This window comes from Actinia tenebrosa, unplaced genomic scaffold, assembly GCF_029948245.1.
Source record: "Actinia tenebrosa isolate PJP-AT-01 unplaced genomic scaffold, QUT_ActTen_1.0 PGA_scaffold5__44_contigs__length_20552954, whole genome shotgun sequence".
NCBI lineage: Eukaryota > Metazoa > Cnidaria > Anthozoa > Actiniaria > Actiniidae > Actinia > Actinia tenebrosa.
Genome location: NW_028292582.1, coordinates 17,279,373 through 17,294,074, shown reverse-complemented (window position 1 = coordinate 17,294,074; position 14,702 = coordinate 17,279,373). Strand labels below are relative to the sequence as shown.

Sequence of the window (14,702 nt, the reverse complement as noted above, 5' to 3'; positions counted from 1 at the left end):
TTGTAGTTAAGCGTGTCTGCTAAAGTCCGCTGCGCTTTAGGATCCGCGGAGCACCAATGCCCCACAAAGGATCCTTCGGAGAATACCCTGTCGCAATGAAGGCAGGTGTATTTTTTACGCGGCGGCTTACGAGGGGTAATGCAGTCGGCAGGTAGTTCGCAAGTAATACAGTCCATATATTGAAAGGGTAATTAGAATGCCTCCCAGAAAGGCAGCTGCGTAGGCTAGCATATACCTTTAAAAGGGGTCCTTATTATTCATTATCCTTAATAATAATGAATAAAAATAAGGATGGGATTTGAGACTCTTTGCGCAAACCCTACCTTACTATTAAAGGCCCCAAGAAATGCTATTTCAAAGAGTGTCTCAGAATGTTAACAATAAGGTTAAATCTTTGTTAAGACACCCCGGAAACTATTTCAAAGAGTGTCTCAGAATGTTAACAATAAGGTTAAATCTTTGTTAAGTATGTGTGGAAACTATTTCAAAGAGTGTCTCAGAATGTTAACAATAAGGTTAAATCTTTGTTAAGACACCCCGGAAACTATTTCAAAAGTGTCTTAGAATGTTAACAATAAGGTTAAATCTTTGTCAAGGATGCCTGGAAACTATTTCAAAGAGTGTCTCAGAATGTTGACGTTTAGGTTAAATCTTTGTTAAGACAGTTGAAGATATGTTCCTCTTCTCTAACACAACCACAACGATCGCACTCCTGCCTCCAATACTCCCTTTTAGTCCACGGAACGCCTTCGGCGCGTTCAAAAGAGGGGAAAGTACGGACTATCTTCTTATGGTAATCTATGCGATTCCTTAAGTAATCCTCTTTATGCGGGCAGCGACACATCAAATCCGCACATTGGTAGCAATCCACGCCTTCCAAGTCGTAAGCGCGGGAGAGAAACCTATAATCATGCGTTCTCCGGTGCGTCTGTAAACGTTGACGACTACTAAGTATCTTATTACAGAAACTACACTGTCTGGTTCGATTACAGACGCCCCTTTTCAGATGCTGCTGCATTTCGAAGGGGTTGTGGAATTCCTTATTACAGTCCTTACAAAGCCCACAAATGCGTTTATCCTGATGTTGTTGCATCTTTTGAACGGTGCTGAATTCCTTACCGCAATCCTTACAAGCGCGGCTAAGGGGTTTCTTTGTACAAACGCCGCGACGAACGTGGTATTGAAGTCTTTGTTTGGTGCTGAACACCTTCTTACACAACAAGCAGTCCATATATACTTAACAATATCTTAGCCTCCATTTAACATCCTTAACAAAGATTTAACCTAAACGTCAACATTCTGAGACACTCTTTGAAATAGTTTCCACGCATACTTAACAAAGATTTAACCTTATTGTCAACATTCTGAGGCATTTTTTGGAATAGCTTATGGGCGACTTAACAAAGATTTAACCTTATTGTAAACATTCTAAGACACTTTTTAAATAGTTTCCAGGCATCCTTAACAAAGATTTAACCTTATTGTCAACATTCTAAGACACTTTTTAAATAGCATATACTTAACAAAGATTTAACCTAAACGTCGACATTCTACAGGGGATATCGCATAAAGTCCTTAACGGACTCCTTAGCCCACGTCGCCATCGTTATCAGCGCGCCAAACCGTTCTGCACGCTTCAGACCGCACATTTCATCGTACAATTCCTGCACGCGCTCCTTTAACCGACCGATCTCCTCCCTTTGCATTTCTATGGTGTCTCTTTTATCCTTTGCGTCGCCGGCAATCCTTCTTACTGCGTCCACTGGGTCCATCGTATATATAATGGATCCGAACCATATTCCCTGCAATGCCCTGATAGTAGGACCCACCGGCTGCGGCAAAACGCAGTTCGTCGTGGAGCAGCTATTAGGACCCTTTAGATACCGTTTCGACTACGTCGTGCTATTATGCCCCACCTACGTGAATAACCGCACCTGGACGGGCATAGGAGTGAAAGATGACGACTTCTTTGTGGACATACTGGATCCTAACGAGTTATCCAGCCATCTTAAGTTTTGGCACAAACAATTCCCTAAAGATACACAGACTTTACTCATATTGGATGACATTGCCTGTGGGGACGACGTAAAAAGACGCACCTCCGAATTAGTGAAGCTCGCCTTCAGCGGTAGACACGACAATATCAGCGTTTGGTTGCTTTCCCAGCAGCTTACCAGCGTCTCTAAGCCCTTCAGGGAAAACATAGGTTCACTTGTCGTATTTTATACTCCAAGTAAGTCTGACCTGGAAACCATCTTAAGCGACTACGGCGGTGAGATATCCAAGGAACAGTTACACGAATACATGCGGCATTTAAAAACGCACCAACATTCCAAAATGATCTTCTCTTTGAGGTTTCCGTATTCCATTAACATATATGGACATTGAGCAGCTCTTAGATGAAGTCCCCGCGCAGTTAGACGAAAGTAACCTTAAGGAACAACTTAACATCCTTGTGTCTTCGGGGAAGTGTAAAGAAATGATAGGCAAGGAACTTACCCATGAGCAAGTTAATAAGTTGTCAGAAGAGGAAGTTAAGAAGTTCCATAAGAGGTACGAGGCCGCCCTTGCAAGTAAGACCACGGACGCCGTAGCAGACTCAGCCATTAAGCTGGCCACCAAGCTTCTCGGACTTGCGCTGCCCATAGACGACGTGGAGCAACTGCGGAAGGACATAAGCGAGGACTATGTCATCGCCCAAGAACTTAAGATAACCTGCGGGTGGTTGTCTTTGAAGTGCGGTAAGTTAATGGCAGTCGCCTCTGCGGCACTTCACGTAGCTCAGCACGTTGACTTGAAGGAGGTACTGGTGTCTTGGAAGGACTTCAAGAAGGACAGAGAAGTCGAAAAGGTCTTCCAGGCGGCACTTGCTGAGGTACCTGATCAAGTCGCCTCAAGTACTTAGTCAAGTCGTTGTCAAGTCACCTCAAGTACTTAATCAAGTCGTAGTCAAGTCATTCTCAAGTACTTAGTCAAGTCATTCTCAAGTTACTTGTCAAGTCCTTCAAGTCCCTTAATATAAGATGAGTGGCACCGAAGAACAACCACCCGTAGAAGATACCAAGATTACCAAGGCTAAATCTCCAGGCAGAGTCGCTGCCGGAAAGAAGCTCGCGGAGATGAACAGGAAGAACAAAGCCAAAAAAGAAGAAAAGGTGGAGGAAAGAGAAGAGGAATCCTTTATTAATCCGGGATACGTCATTGGCGCGTTAGGAGTCGCTATAGCAGCAGGCAGCCTCTACTTACAATGGCGGGCAACGAAAAAGGTAGAACCACCAACGTATCGCGCACCTGTGGAACCAGCTGTTAGAAAAAGTAAGATCCCTGAAATGGAGTAAATTTATCACCACGTGCCGTGGCGACCTAGATTTTCCTTCTCGCTTTGTAATATAATGTCAACCGCGTTATTGAAAACTGTTGAAGAAGCAGCTATCATTACTTCCATCGTTGCGGGTATTGGTTGGGTAGGTAAGAAAGTGCTCAAAGAAGACTTTACTGAAGACCCAAGCAAGAGCTTCGCTAATTTTGCTAAGATGACCGCTGCCGTTGGCGGGGCTATCATGGTAAAGGATTACCTACGGAAGGAAAAGTACCTGCCTAACATATAAATGGCTAGCGTGGTCGCAGGTGGAGTTATTGCAGCTTTAGCATTCACTGGAGCTAATTATGGTGGTCAATATTTGGATAGATTAGTTAGAGGTGATCGCAGCGGAGAATTAGCCGCCGAAAGGAAGAGGCACGACTTAGCGCTGGAGAAATATCAGCGAGACGTTGCAGCTTGGAATGAAAAAAGACAAGCTTACAGGGATTGGTTGGACAAGAACTACCAAGACAAAATGCAGGCGGATAAGAACTTCGAAAATACAGACTACGCCTTTAAGCTCTATGCGCAAGCACACCCCGCGGCATTAACGGGGTTAAGAAAGCCTCAGTTCAAGAATTACTATCAGCCTTCTAAGAAACAAAAAGACAATGAATTGGTCTTTGTAGGAGTCGCAGGGCTGGCGGGAGGCGTAGCTTTGACGTATTTAGTCTAAGTCAGCAAGCGTAGCTTACTTCTAGAAGGAAACTGTGTTTCCTGAAATATATGATCGTCTTTTTGGAAAGCGACAAGAATAACTTTACCACTTATCTGAACCCCCCATCAAAGCCCATAAGGTTCGGCTGGTTAGTTGCTCTTTGTACAATTCTTGGTATAATTTAGTCAATGGTATGGTCACCGTGCATAAGGGATCTAACAATTATCAAAGCGTAATGCTACCCGATGGACATTACACGCCAATCACCCTTGCTAAGGAGCTCGCCAAGCGCGGTTATACTCTCACCACAGGGCTGCCGCACGAAATGACCTTCAAACATAATCTTCCTAACAATTTCTCGGTAACCCTAGGAAAAGCTGATGCATTAGGATCTTTACTAGGTGTCTCAGGCAAGGAAATTACCAACACAGCCATACCTGTGAAATGGAAAGTCGCATCCTCTTACGAAGTCTATTGCGATTTAGTCAATAGTTACAGCAATGGGGAAAAGTCTTCTCTTATGTCCAAGTTTTTGCCCAAAGGTAATCCATTTGACCCAGTAGAATACACACCCATTTCTTTAAGCTATGACTTGTCTAATTTAGTAGAAAGCATAAACATCACCATTAAAGTGGACAGAAAGACGGTGGATTTTAACGGACGCAAGATCAATCTTGTCCTATCCTTCGCTTGAATCAAATTTATATAATGGGCCGCGTAGAGGACAAACTCAAAAGGATTTACTATGGGCCGGAAGGCTATTGGAGAGGAGCGTCGGCCATCAAGAAACTCGCGACCGCGGCCAGGGTATCAGAAGAAACGGCTAAGAATTGGTTAAAAAAACAAACCCTCTGGCAGGTTTATCTTCCCGTGCCTAAGTACATTCCCAGGCCCAGCTTCACCGTAAATGCCCCCAACGAGGTTCATCAGGCGGATTTGCTTTTCTTACCGCACGACAAGGTGAGAAAAAAGACCTATAGGTACGCTTTGACCGTAGTCGATATCGCAAGCAGATACAAGGACGCCGAACCCATAACCAGCAAGGATTCTGGGGAAGTCGCAGAAGCCCTAGGTAGGATTTATAAGCGCGTCTTGAAATGGCCTAAGCTGCTGCAAGTGGATGCGGGGACAGAGTTTATGGGCGTGGTTACTAAGACCCTGAAAGACCACAGCACTAAAATTAGGAGAGCCGAGGCAGAGTACCACAGGGGTCAGAGCATCGTCGAAAGATTCAATAAGACCCTGGCCGAGCGTCTCTTTGGGTACCAGTATTGGAAAGAGCTGGAAGATCCCTCCAAACGCAACAGGGAATGGACTCAGAGGCTCCCCCAGGTCGTCGCGGCTTTGAACAACGAGGCGGCCAGGGCTACGGGAATAAAACCCAGGGATGCCATAAAAAAGAAACACGTGGAACACAAGTCCTACGTCAGAAGTTCAAGGGCGGTCTTCCCCCATGAAAAAAAATTAGGTAATGTCACAGTCCGATATCTCTACGGACCGGGTGAATTAGAAGGAGGATCCAAAAGAGCTACGGATCCTAATTGGTCTTTGGAAACTTACCAGATCCGAAGCATAATAGCTAAGAAGGGTCAGCCCATCTTGTATTATCTTCACGATGGCCCCACACGTGGGTTCGTCATGGAAGAACTGCTTATCGTGTGATGTCCGAATGCTATCGTATGCACTCCGTCATCACACATCCATCGCTTACCGTCAAATGCAGACAGTGACACCTTCTCCTGCGTGACGTTATGTATCTGATGACCATAGCTGCGCAGGCTGTTCATCTTATGCCGCTGTTCCTTGCGTGTTTGTAATACGTTGAGGTAGGACTCGTGCGTAATGTCCTTCTTAACCACGTACTTTTTTACGCCTTTAGCTTTCTTTTCTACGCCGTCTAACTTTAGCACGCTGTACATCTTTGGTTTCAGACCCACGTACTCTACTATGGGTTTTCCTAACATTTCGTCTTTCATCTTCCCAATTACCTTCTTATTCTTCGCAGAGTAAAGGAAGTGCTCCTTCGGGTAACCGCTGGTGTCGTACTCATCTATGTCGGGGAGGCAGTCTTTGTAAACGTCTTCCGTTTGCACTTCTAGAATTAGGGAGTCGGTGTCTGTGTACAGGAGGCGACAGCGGTCTCCGTACTTTGGCTTAAGCTTATCGTAGTAGAACTCGTACATAAGCAGCTTCGATAGATCCAGCACCGTAAAGCCTGTGTAAACGGGCTTGTTTAGTAAAAGGTTTGCCCTTTTCATGTGAATCACGTAGAAGTTCAGCATTTCTACGTATCTAACGAAGCCTGGCTGTGACACGTATGCTTCTGCTTCCTCTTTGGTGCTGACTATTTTTACGCTTACGCGCTTGCGGATGTTCTCCATTGTCTTTCCGAACACGCTGTTGTTCATCAGTTTGAAGAGGTTTTTCTCGAAGTCATTTTTCGCTGCGGTACGCTTTTGCGTGTTAAAGTCAATGTAGGGGCGCATCCAGGGTTCCTGCGTGAATTTTAGGACTCTGTGGATCTTCTCTACGCGCATTCCGTGTCCCACGTAGAACTGCAGGTTGCGGTAATGTACCACATACTTCTTCTTATCCATCAGGTTCATAGTTAGTTTCCTGTACGGTTTGTAACCAGGGCACATTTGCTTTTGCAGCGGACTTAGCTGCTTAAATGGTATCTCTATCGCTTCTGGTGCTAAGGGGAACTCATTGTGTTCGTCGTGCAGGCGCTCTGGGTACTCCAGATCCACTTCTAAGACGTAACCCTTGTCTTCCTCCTTTCCTACCTGCATGTAGAAGTCTATCGGCTTCACTGGATCCCATTCGAAGTCTCTCACAGGTAGGTACTGTGACATTGCCCAACCATAAAGGTTATTCGCATCCAGGTAGTAAATGTATGTGGTTGGTTTCTCTGGGTCGTGCTCTACTAAGGGGTTGTTTGCGCGGGCGTAACGTCGGCTGGGTCCGCATACGCCGCCACGAATACCGTCTTCCATAAACCGATACATGTCGTACTCCGTTAGGAGATCCAACTGCGCATTTGTTTTCTTTAACAAAGCACTCCAGCTGAGCCCAGGAGCCGTGTAGAAATTAGCGGGATCCAATCCGTAATATTCCATAGCCATCTTTCTGAAGCTTTGGAAAACATCTGCAAGCAGCACTACGTCAGACCTTAGGTAGATGTCGTGGTAGTCCCCCATGTTCTCACAGGAGTACTTTTCCCACACGTCTAACGCATGCTGGTACTCCTCGTCCTTTATACCGGACTCGTTTAGGGTGCTGTAGAAGCGATCTTTGGGTGGTAGGGGTTCTTTGAATCGATCCCAGGAGTCCATGTATTCGTATGGGTACACTCCTTTCCTTTCCGCGCCGTATTGGCTGGAAATGGGGAACTCCGTGTTATACTTTACGAGGTTTGCTAAGGAGTCCGCCATGAACTGCTGCGAGTCTAAGAACTTCAGCTTGCCCACAGTTACGGACATGTACCTTTCTTTGTTGTTGGGTATGCACTTTACTTCGGAGCCGTCTGTTCCTTGTAGTAGCAAATGGGAGTCGTAACCCCTTAAGAGCGACTGTCCACTAATATCGAGCAATGTGCGGCAACAGCAAAAAATCGATTTTCTTTATTTTTGGTTCAGAGTTAGGTATTAGTGAGTAAGTAAACGTGGTGGGTTTTATTTCTTCAAAAAAAATGTTATCGCTGAGAAAAATCGAAAAAACGGTCCGTCCGATATAGGGCCCAAGACGGCACGAAATGAAAGCCATTTTAGGGGTCTCTTTAACGTTATCCTGTAAAGTCGCAACACATTTTCCAGCCTTTTTAAATTGAGATATTCGTTCTTCAACTATTCTTGAACATTTTCATGCAATTTTAGGCTCATGGGTTTATTTATTCTTTTTTTAGAGGTCCGTCAAACTCGCTATAATTTGAGTCTGCAAAAACTTCGCTCCGGCATACAAATTCAAAAAATAAATTCTACATGTGGTATAATTCAGAATCTTTCAAAACTTCGGATTCTAAGCAAGTTAATATGGATCTTAAAAGTTCCATCAAAATTAGTTTGGGGAAATTTCCACAGCGGTCCAAACAAGCGAGTGAATAATGCTGGTTTTTAGAAGAAACCGCCCCGTGACTTGAAAACATTGTGTTTGGAGCCTTTGAAATTAGGACGAAAATCAGTCTATAATTTTGCTAAAACGGACAGGTTTTAATTTCCAACGACTTTCTTAGTGTTTCTTTGAGTTAACTTCAAAATATCAAAGCTTAAGAATCGAGTTTTCCTTTTATTTACTTTGAGTAAGAACTACCCAGTTTCTAATTAGCATAGTGCTTTCAACGAGTAGATTTCAAAATATGTTTTTTGGTCTGAAAACACTCCTACAATTCGACTAATGTCAAAGCAATGTTACAGAAAGACGTTTCCTACTTGCTTTACATGTTTTCTTGCTAATTCTGTACAATTTTACTTCCATTTTCAGAATTAGTTGTGATACGTTTATCGGAACTTGGGATCAGTACTATTGATTGCGTGACCTAACGTCCCGTGGGGGAAGGGGGGCGGGGGGTGAAAAGCTGAATGTAGCGGGCTTCCAGGTTTTGATACGAGGGAAGTCTCGAATCATTTCTTATTTTCTCGATTTGCGAAGCAATAACAAACTGGCTCCTTGCTGGCCTGACAACTATATTGAACAAAAATGTACCAAAGGATTTTACTGTAGTTACTTAACTACCTCGCTGATACCTGAGGCTAATTTCTAATTTGAAGATCTTGCTTACGTGAATCATGGCAAAAGATAAACCCAAGAATGGGAAACATTAAGAAAAAATACTGAAATTGTCAATTCCTACTTGTCATGATGTGCTCATAAATACCTGGACAAACGTTTCTTTTTTTTTCTTTTGTTTTCCTTTTTTTTCTTTTTCGTTGCCTTTTTTTTTTAGTTTTAGTTTTTGATTTATTTTTGTACTTGCGCTCAGGTAAAATCAACGAAAAGGCGTTTCAGTCAGAAAGACTTAACTTTTGAGTTCTACATATAAGTTTAAACCGAATCGGTGCGACTTTCTGCCATTAAACCTGACATTCGCAGTTTGCATAAAGGGCCATAATCTTGTCTGTATATGGCTTCTTGCGCTTGACTTGAACATCTGTGGTGTCAATACCAAAATGGAGGCATATTTGCTTCAACATTGCGATGGCAAAAGTCTCCAGTTTTGACTTTGATGCCAAATCACAAATGTTATATGTGTCGAAAACCAGTGGGTGCTTTACGGACAGTTCGCTTTTTGCCTTGGCTGCGAATTCTTCAATCTCATATTGATGAATGGCGTTTTCCAGTTCGTCAGCGGTATAATCATCGACATCTTCCTTTGGATCTGGACTCGGAAGCTTCTTCTTTTTAGCTACGCGTGAAAAAAAACTGGTAATCTGCTTGCTTGTCAAGAATTCGTCGCTGTTGAACAGTCGATTGCCGTTGATGTCCTTTGCTGTCATCATGGCTCTAGCAACTGACAAGGAATTTGCTTTCTGTCCAGTAGTTTCTCCTATCTGGAATTTCTTCAAAAGGTAGTCTTTCTGCTTTTGGGAGAATCTTTTTTTACCTCCTAGTGAAGATCTTAGGGCCCATCCCATTGGCAAGGTTTCTTTCTTGTTTTGTGCTGTCGTTCTTCTGTAGCTCGCATCTAAATGGGGGATCCCAATGAACTGTCCTTCTAATTTTTCTGCGTAACAAAGTGTCGCTTTGTCAAAAATGGTCTCCCGCTCCAAAGCAAAATGGTGTTTTCCACAATCTAGATGCTGTTCAAGGGAAGAATGTCTCAAGAACGTCATCGTACACCCTTCTTCAGGACAGGTAAACAGTGCACTTGGCTCTCTAGCTTCTGATGGAGCACTGAGTGTTTTCTCTGTGGTCATTATTACTGATTCAACGGATTTGGGAGTTTTAGATTTGATCTGTGTAAATTGACTATCGCTGGTTTCAATCAACGTCAGGGATGGTATCTGTGAGTCGGTAGGTAGTTGTAGATCTTTGGATGATAGAAGTTTACCTGGTCCAATTTTGTATGCCTTCCAGATACGAATCCCATCTTCACAATACTCTACATTAGATACTTGACTGACACCATCCAGTTTCAATGTTGGCATATCTGGGATGACGGGGGATCCAGAGAGGATGACGCCCACAGCAGGAACTCCGCCTGACGATAAGATTGCTTTTTTCATGTGCTCATGAGAAATGATATCATTGCCTTCATTGAGGTGGATTCTCATATGGGACTTGATGGTAGCAGCCTTTCTATCACAGGCTCCCTTTCCTCCCTGTGGATCTGAGAAGTCCATGCGCTTGATTGCAACACCATGACAATGGCCTAATAACTTTGCATAAAAAATGTTCGGACCGTTGCGATAGCATCCAGCGTTGTCCTGACGGTAAAAAACTGAGCGTAGTTTGGGCATGATGACTTTAAGCCTTTCAATGACATCTGACATTATAGCCAGAATGACGACGTATTCCTGACTACATGACTCAAAGATGTGAACAAATGTTAACATTTCTAATTGACCATCTTTGCCTCGTTTAGTCGCTACTGTGATGTGCCAAGACATGCCACGTTTGGCAAACCAGTCTTTCTGACTCTCTCTAAACTTTCTTGGAATGAATTTCATGGCCCAGTCTTGGGTTAGAAAAACGGACGTCTCATCGAGGACTTCTAAGATGTCTACTCTAGCCTCATCTTGGTTAACATAGCGCAGAAGATGTGATTTCCATGCTCCAATGTTTGTTTTGGCCTGTCGCACACGGAAAGTCAGCTCTTCCTTTGTATCTTCAGAGAGATTTCCCGACTGCTCTTTTAAAGCTTCCTCTATGCACATGACGGTGTCGGTTAGCATAGTACACCGATCACATGAGCTATCGTGCTGGTGATTACACTCTGACTGATAATCTGAATCACCAGGGTCACTCAAGGCATACCGCCTACAATGATCAGCCACCGTCGAACTCTCAGATATGTGCACCTGCAATTTATATTTAAAAATATCCATCACTGAATTAATTTAAATTAGCCTTTAAATAAAACTAACCGAGGGGATGTTTGGTTTATCTTTAATGCTCTAGCTTTGATTCTCTGTTGTTGATTTTATTTGTACTGGACAGCGAAGGTCCGCTATATTAGAGTTTCAGTATTGTGTGTAAGGTTACTCTAAGTACGTGAATCCGCGTGAATTGCGCTATTTTAAAACATCTGCTTTGACCGCGGAGAGACTCCCTAATCGGCCTACGCGGTCTTTGTACCGTAATGTGATGTTATAGCGGTTACCTTGTAGTCAGTTTTCAGGTAGCGTTTTCCTGCTTTAAGGCGATCTTGTTGTTGTTTTGCCCAGGCCATTCCTAAACCGATGTCTCCTAGTATTTCTGTAACGCTTTCTAGATCGTCAAATGCCTCTGCACCTGTCGAACTTATGTAGTACAAACCCTGAAGCGAAGTTCTTAAAGAAGCAGGACAGACCATAAGGATACGAAGCAAAGTACTGCGACTCAAGGGCGTAAAGGCTGACTCCCGACAGAATTCCTGGTACTGTTGAATTACCCTTTCGGGAATGATCGTACGAATTACGTTTGGGACCTTGACTAGCTGATCAGAAGATAATTTTATGGTTTTCTCTCCAAAAGGTAAGTCCTGGATGATGTGTGGACTGGTAACGAAGTTAATAAAGTGGTCGATCTTGCTTGTTGACACGGAAATTCTTGACTGAGGTGACAGTGGGACAGGTTCTCCTCTTCCGTAAAGTAGGCAGTGACGTTTGGCCTCAGTATATCGATACTTTGTAAGATCTGGAATCCATTTACGAAGATTGTTTAGACTGACCTTGTCCGCCATGATAGAGAGAATTTGTCTTCGAGTACCCCAACTACCTGCAGTATTGTAACATTCGGTCAGCGCATCCAAAAGAATGGTATCCATGTCTTTAAAGTTTGCTACATCATCAGAAAACCGCTGGCAAAGGGCTGTCGAAGAAGAGACTGACTGCCAGAGAAAATCAGCATCACACGGGGCAATTTCTTCAAGAACGGCTGTTACTCCTTGGTATGCTTTGCGTGTATAATATCGCTTGGTCCTGTCACTAGCATTAGACCAAGGCGTAGTTAGGGTGTGTCTGACTGGACTGACATCTCTGGAACGCAAAAAGCTATTCAGTTCTTGTAAAGGATTTCCAGATGATTCCTCCCAGCTGCTATCATCAGAGGGCAAAAAAAGGCTCCCACCAGGTGTTACTGGGTTTAGATGTGGTTGACCGGTACTTTTTGCAGTCAACGGGGTGCTGTGGGCGGTTGGGGTATTCATTGTTACCTCTTTGTCAGTCTCCTATAAAATACAAGTACATACATATGAAAAGTTAATTTTATTTCCTGAAAGACAAGAAAACGCATGGGAGTTATAATCATTTAATAGAAGGGGCGGATCCAGAATGTTTTAAGGGGAGTAATTCTTACAGGGTAACCAATGCCGTTGCCAGTCTAAAATGTTTTCTGACATAAACACTAGTAATGCATTCCCTCGCCACCCCTGGACCAGACCCTCAGGATATGTGCTAAAAACCACGCCTTTATTTAATGCTACGAAAGACATCGACTCACCAAGGACATACACTTCATCTTTGCTTGAACAGTGTAATCGTCTAGAAGGACCCTGCATTCCCGGCATATTGCTGTATAACAATGAAATATTCACATGGCATGATTTCAGTATATCAGACTTTATGGCGTCAAGTTAACGTCTTCATTTGACATTGCTTGAATTTTCACATGCAGCTATTGCAGCATGCAATTTAGCGGGAAATACATTTATTTTCATACTGAATTGGCTTTATTTCATTCCTTAGTACACAAAAAGAGTAACATATATACTAACCTGAACCTACGGGAACAAAGACACCCGTCATCTGCAAGATAGTATTCGATTTTTCTTTGCCGATCCCGCGATCAGCTTTGGGCCATTTTGCTTTCTTTTCGCCATGCCTTGACAGCTCCTGAGGAACTCGGCAGCACTGGGAACTTCTGCGCCAGCCTATACCTAACAATGAACGATGACCTGGACAAATTGTCAACTCTGCAATATTGTCTGGAACCGAGAATATCGAAGCTCGAGCCAAAAGTAGTTCAACCTCAGAATCGACATCCTGTATACCAAAAGCTTTCTTATGCCCGGATATATCCAATTCACATGAACTAAGTGGTATCACGACCATCTTCTTGTTTCGATCTCTGGGATCATAACCGCAATTTCCGCCTACGATTTTCTTAAATGAACAGCTGGCTTCCATTCCTAATCCCTCATGAACGAAAGCCGCTTTATTAGGAAGTGCTAGTAAACGTCATTTTCCCATGTCACGTGGTTGAACGCTTGTCCAGGTATTTATGAGCACATCATGACAAGTAGGAATTGACAATTTCAGTATTTTTTCTTAATGTTTCCCATTCTTGGGTTTATCTTTTGCCATGATTCACGTAAGCAAGATCTTCAAATTAGAAATTAGCCTCAGGTATCAGCGAGGTAGTTAAGTAACTACAGTAAAATCCTTTGGTACATTTTTGTTCAATATAGTTGTCAGGCCAGCAAGGAGCCAGTTTGTTATTGCTTCGCAAATCGAGAAAATAAGAAATGATTCGAGACTTCCCTCGTATCAAAACCTGGAAGCCCGCTACATTCAGCTTTTCACCCCCCGCCCCCCTTCCCCCACGGGACGTTAGGTCACGCAATCAATAGTACTGATCCCAAGTTCCGATAAACGTATCACAACTAATTCTGAAAATGGAAGTAAAACTGTACAGAATTAGCAAGAAAACATGTAAAGCAAGTAGGAAACGTCTTTCTGTAACATTGCTTTGACATTAGTCGAATTGTAGGAGTGTTTTCAGACCAAAAAACATATTTTGAAATCTACTCGTTGAAAGCACTATGCTAATTAGAAACTGGGTAGTTCTTACTCAAAGTAAATAAAAGGAAAACTCGATTCTTAAGCTTTGATATTTTGAAGTTAACTCAAAGAAACACTAAGAAAGTCGTTGGAAATTAAAACCTGTCCGTTTTAGCAAAATTATAGACTGATTTTCGTCCTAATTTCAAAGGCTCCAAACACAATGTTTTCAAGTCACGGGGCGGTTTCTTCTAAAAACCAGCATTATTCACTCGCTTGTTTGGACCGCTGTGGAAATTTCCCCAAACTAATTTTGATGGAACTTTTAAGATCCATATTAACTTGCTTAGAATCCGAAGTTTTGAAAGATTCTGAATTATACCACATGTAGAATTTATTTTTTGAATTTGTATGCCGGAGCGAAGTTTTTGCAGACTCAAATTATAGCGAGTTTGACGGACCTCTAAAAAAAGAATAAATAAACCCATGAGCCTAAAATTGCATGAAAATGTTCAAGAATAGTTGAAGAACGAATATCTCAATTTAAAAAGGCTGGAAAATGTGTTGCGACTTTACAGGATAACGTTAAAGAGACCCCTAAAATGGCTTTCATTTCGTGCCGTCTTGGGCCCTATATCGGACGGACCGTTTTTTCGATTTTTCTCAGCGATAACATTTTTTTTGAAGAAATAAAACCCACCACGTTTACTTACTCACTAATGCCTAACTCTGGACCAAAAATAAAGAAAATCGATTTTTTCACTGT

At 42.9% G+C, this 14,702-nt stretch overlaps 2 protein-coding genes across 3 annotated transcripts in view; both read right to left on the bottom strand.

Annotated features, from left to right (window-relative positions):
* LOC116286308 (ras-related protein Rab-8B) overlaps positions 1-14,702 on the bottom strand; it is a 48,771-nt gene that overhangs the window by 12,446 nt on the left and 21,623 nt on the right. The window lies entirely within an intron of this gene.
* Positions 8,978-13,731, bottom strand: LOC148906754 (uncharacterized). Its single transcript, XM_089038294.1, has 4 exons — positions 12,931-13,731; positions 12,657-12,727; positions 11,338-12,384; positions 8,978-11,035 (listed from the first exon to the last, which is right to left on the bottom strand). Exons 1-4 carry the CDS (start codon positions 13,340-13,342, stop codon positions 9,089-9,091), a joined length of 3,477 nt encoding a protein of 1,158 aa, XP_088894420.1. The 5' UTR covers positions 13,343-13,731; the 3' UTR covers positions 8,978-9,088.

Bases quoted from the DNA above. Each gene is read 5' to 3' on its own strand.
- LOC148906754 (XM_089038294.1), bottom strand. From the start codon at position 13,342: ATGGAAGCCAGCTGTTCATTTAAGAAAATCGTAGGCGGAAATTGCGGT. The intron at 12,385-12,656 runs GTGAGTCGATGT...TGTATTTTATAG, and splicing joins AGATGAAGTGTATGTCCTTG to GAGACTGACAAAGAGGTAAC. The intron at 11,036-11,337 runs GTAACCGCTATA...TATAAATTGCAG, and splicing joins ACCTGAAAACTGACTACAAG to GTGCACATATCTGAGAGTTC.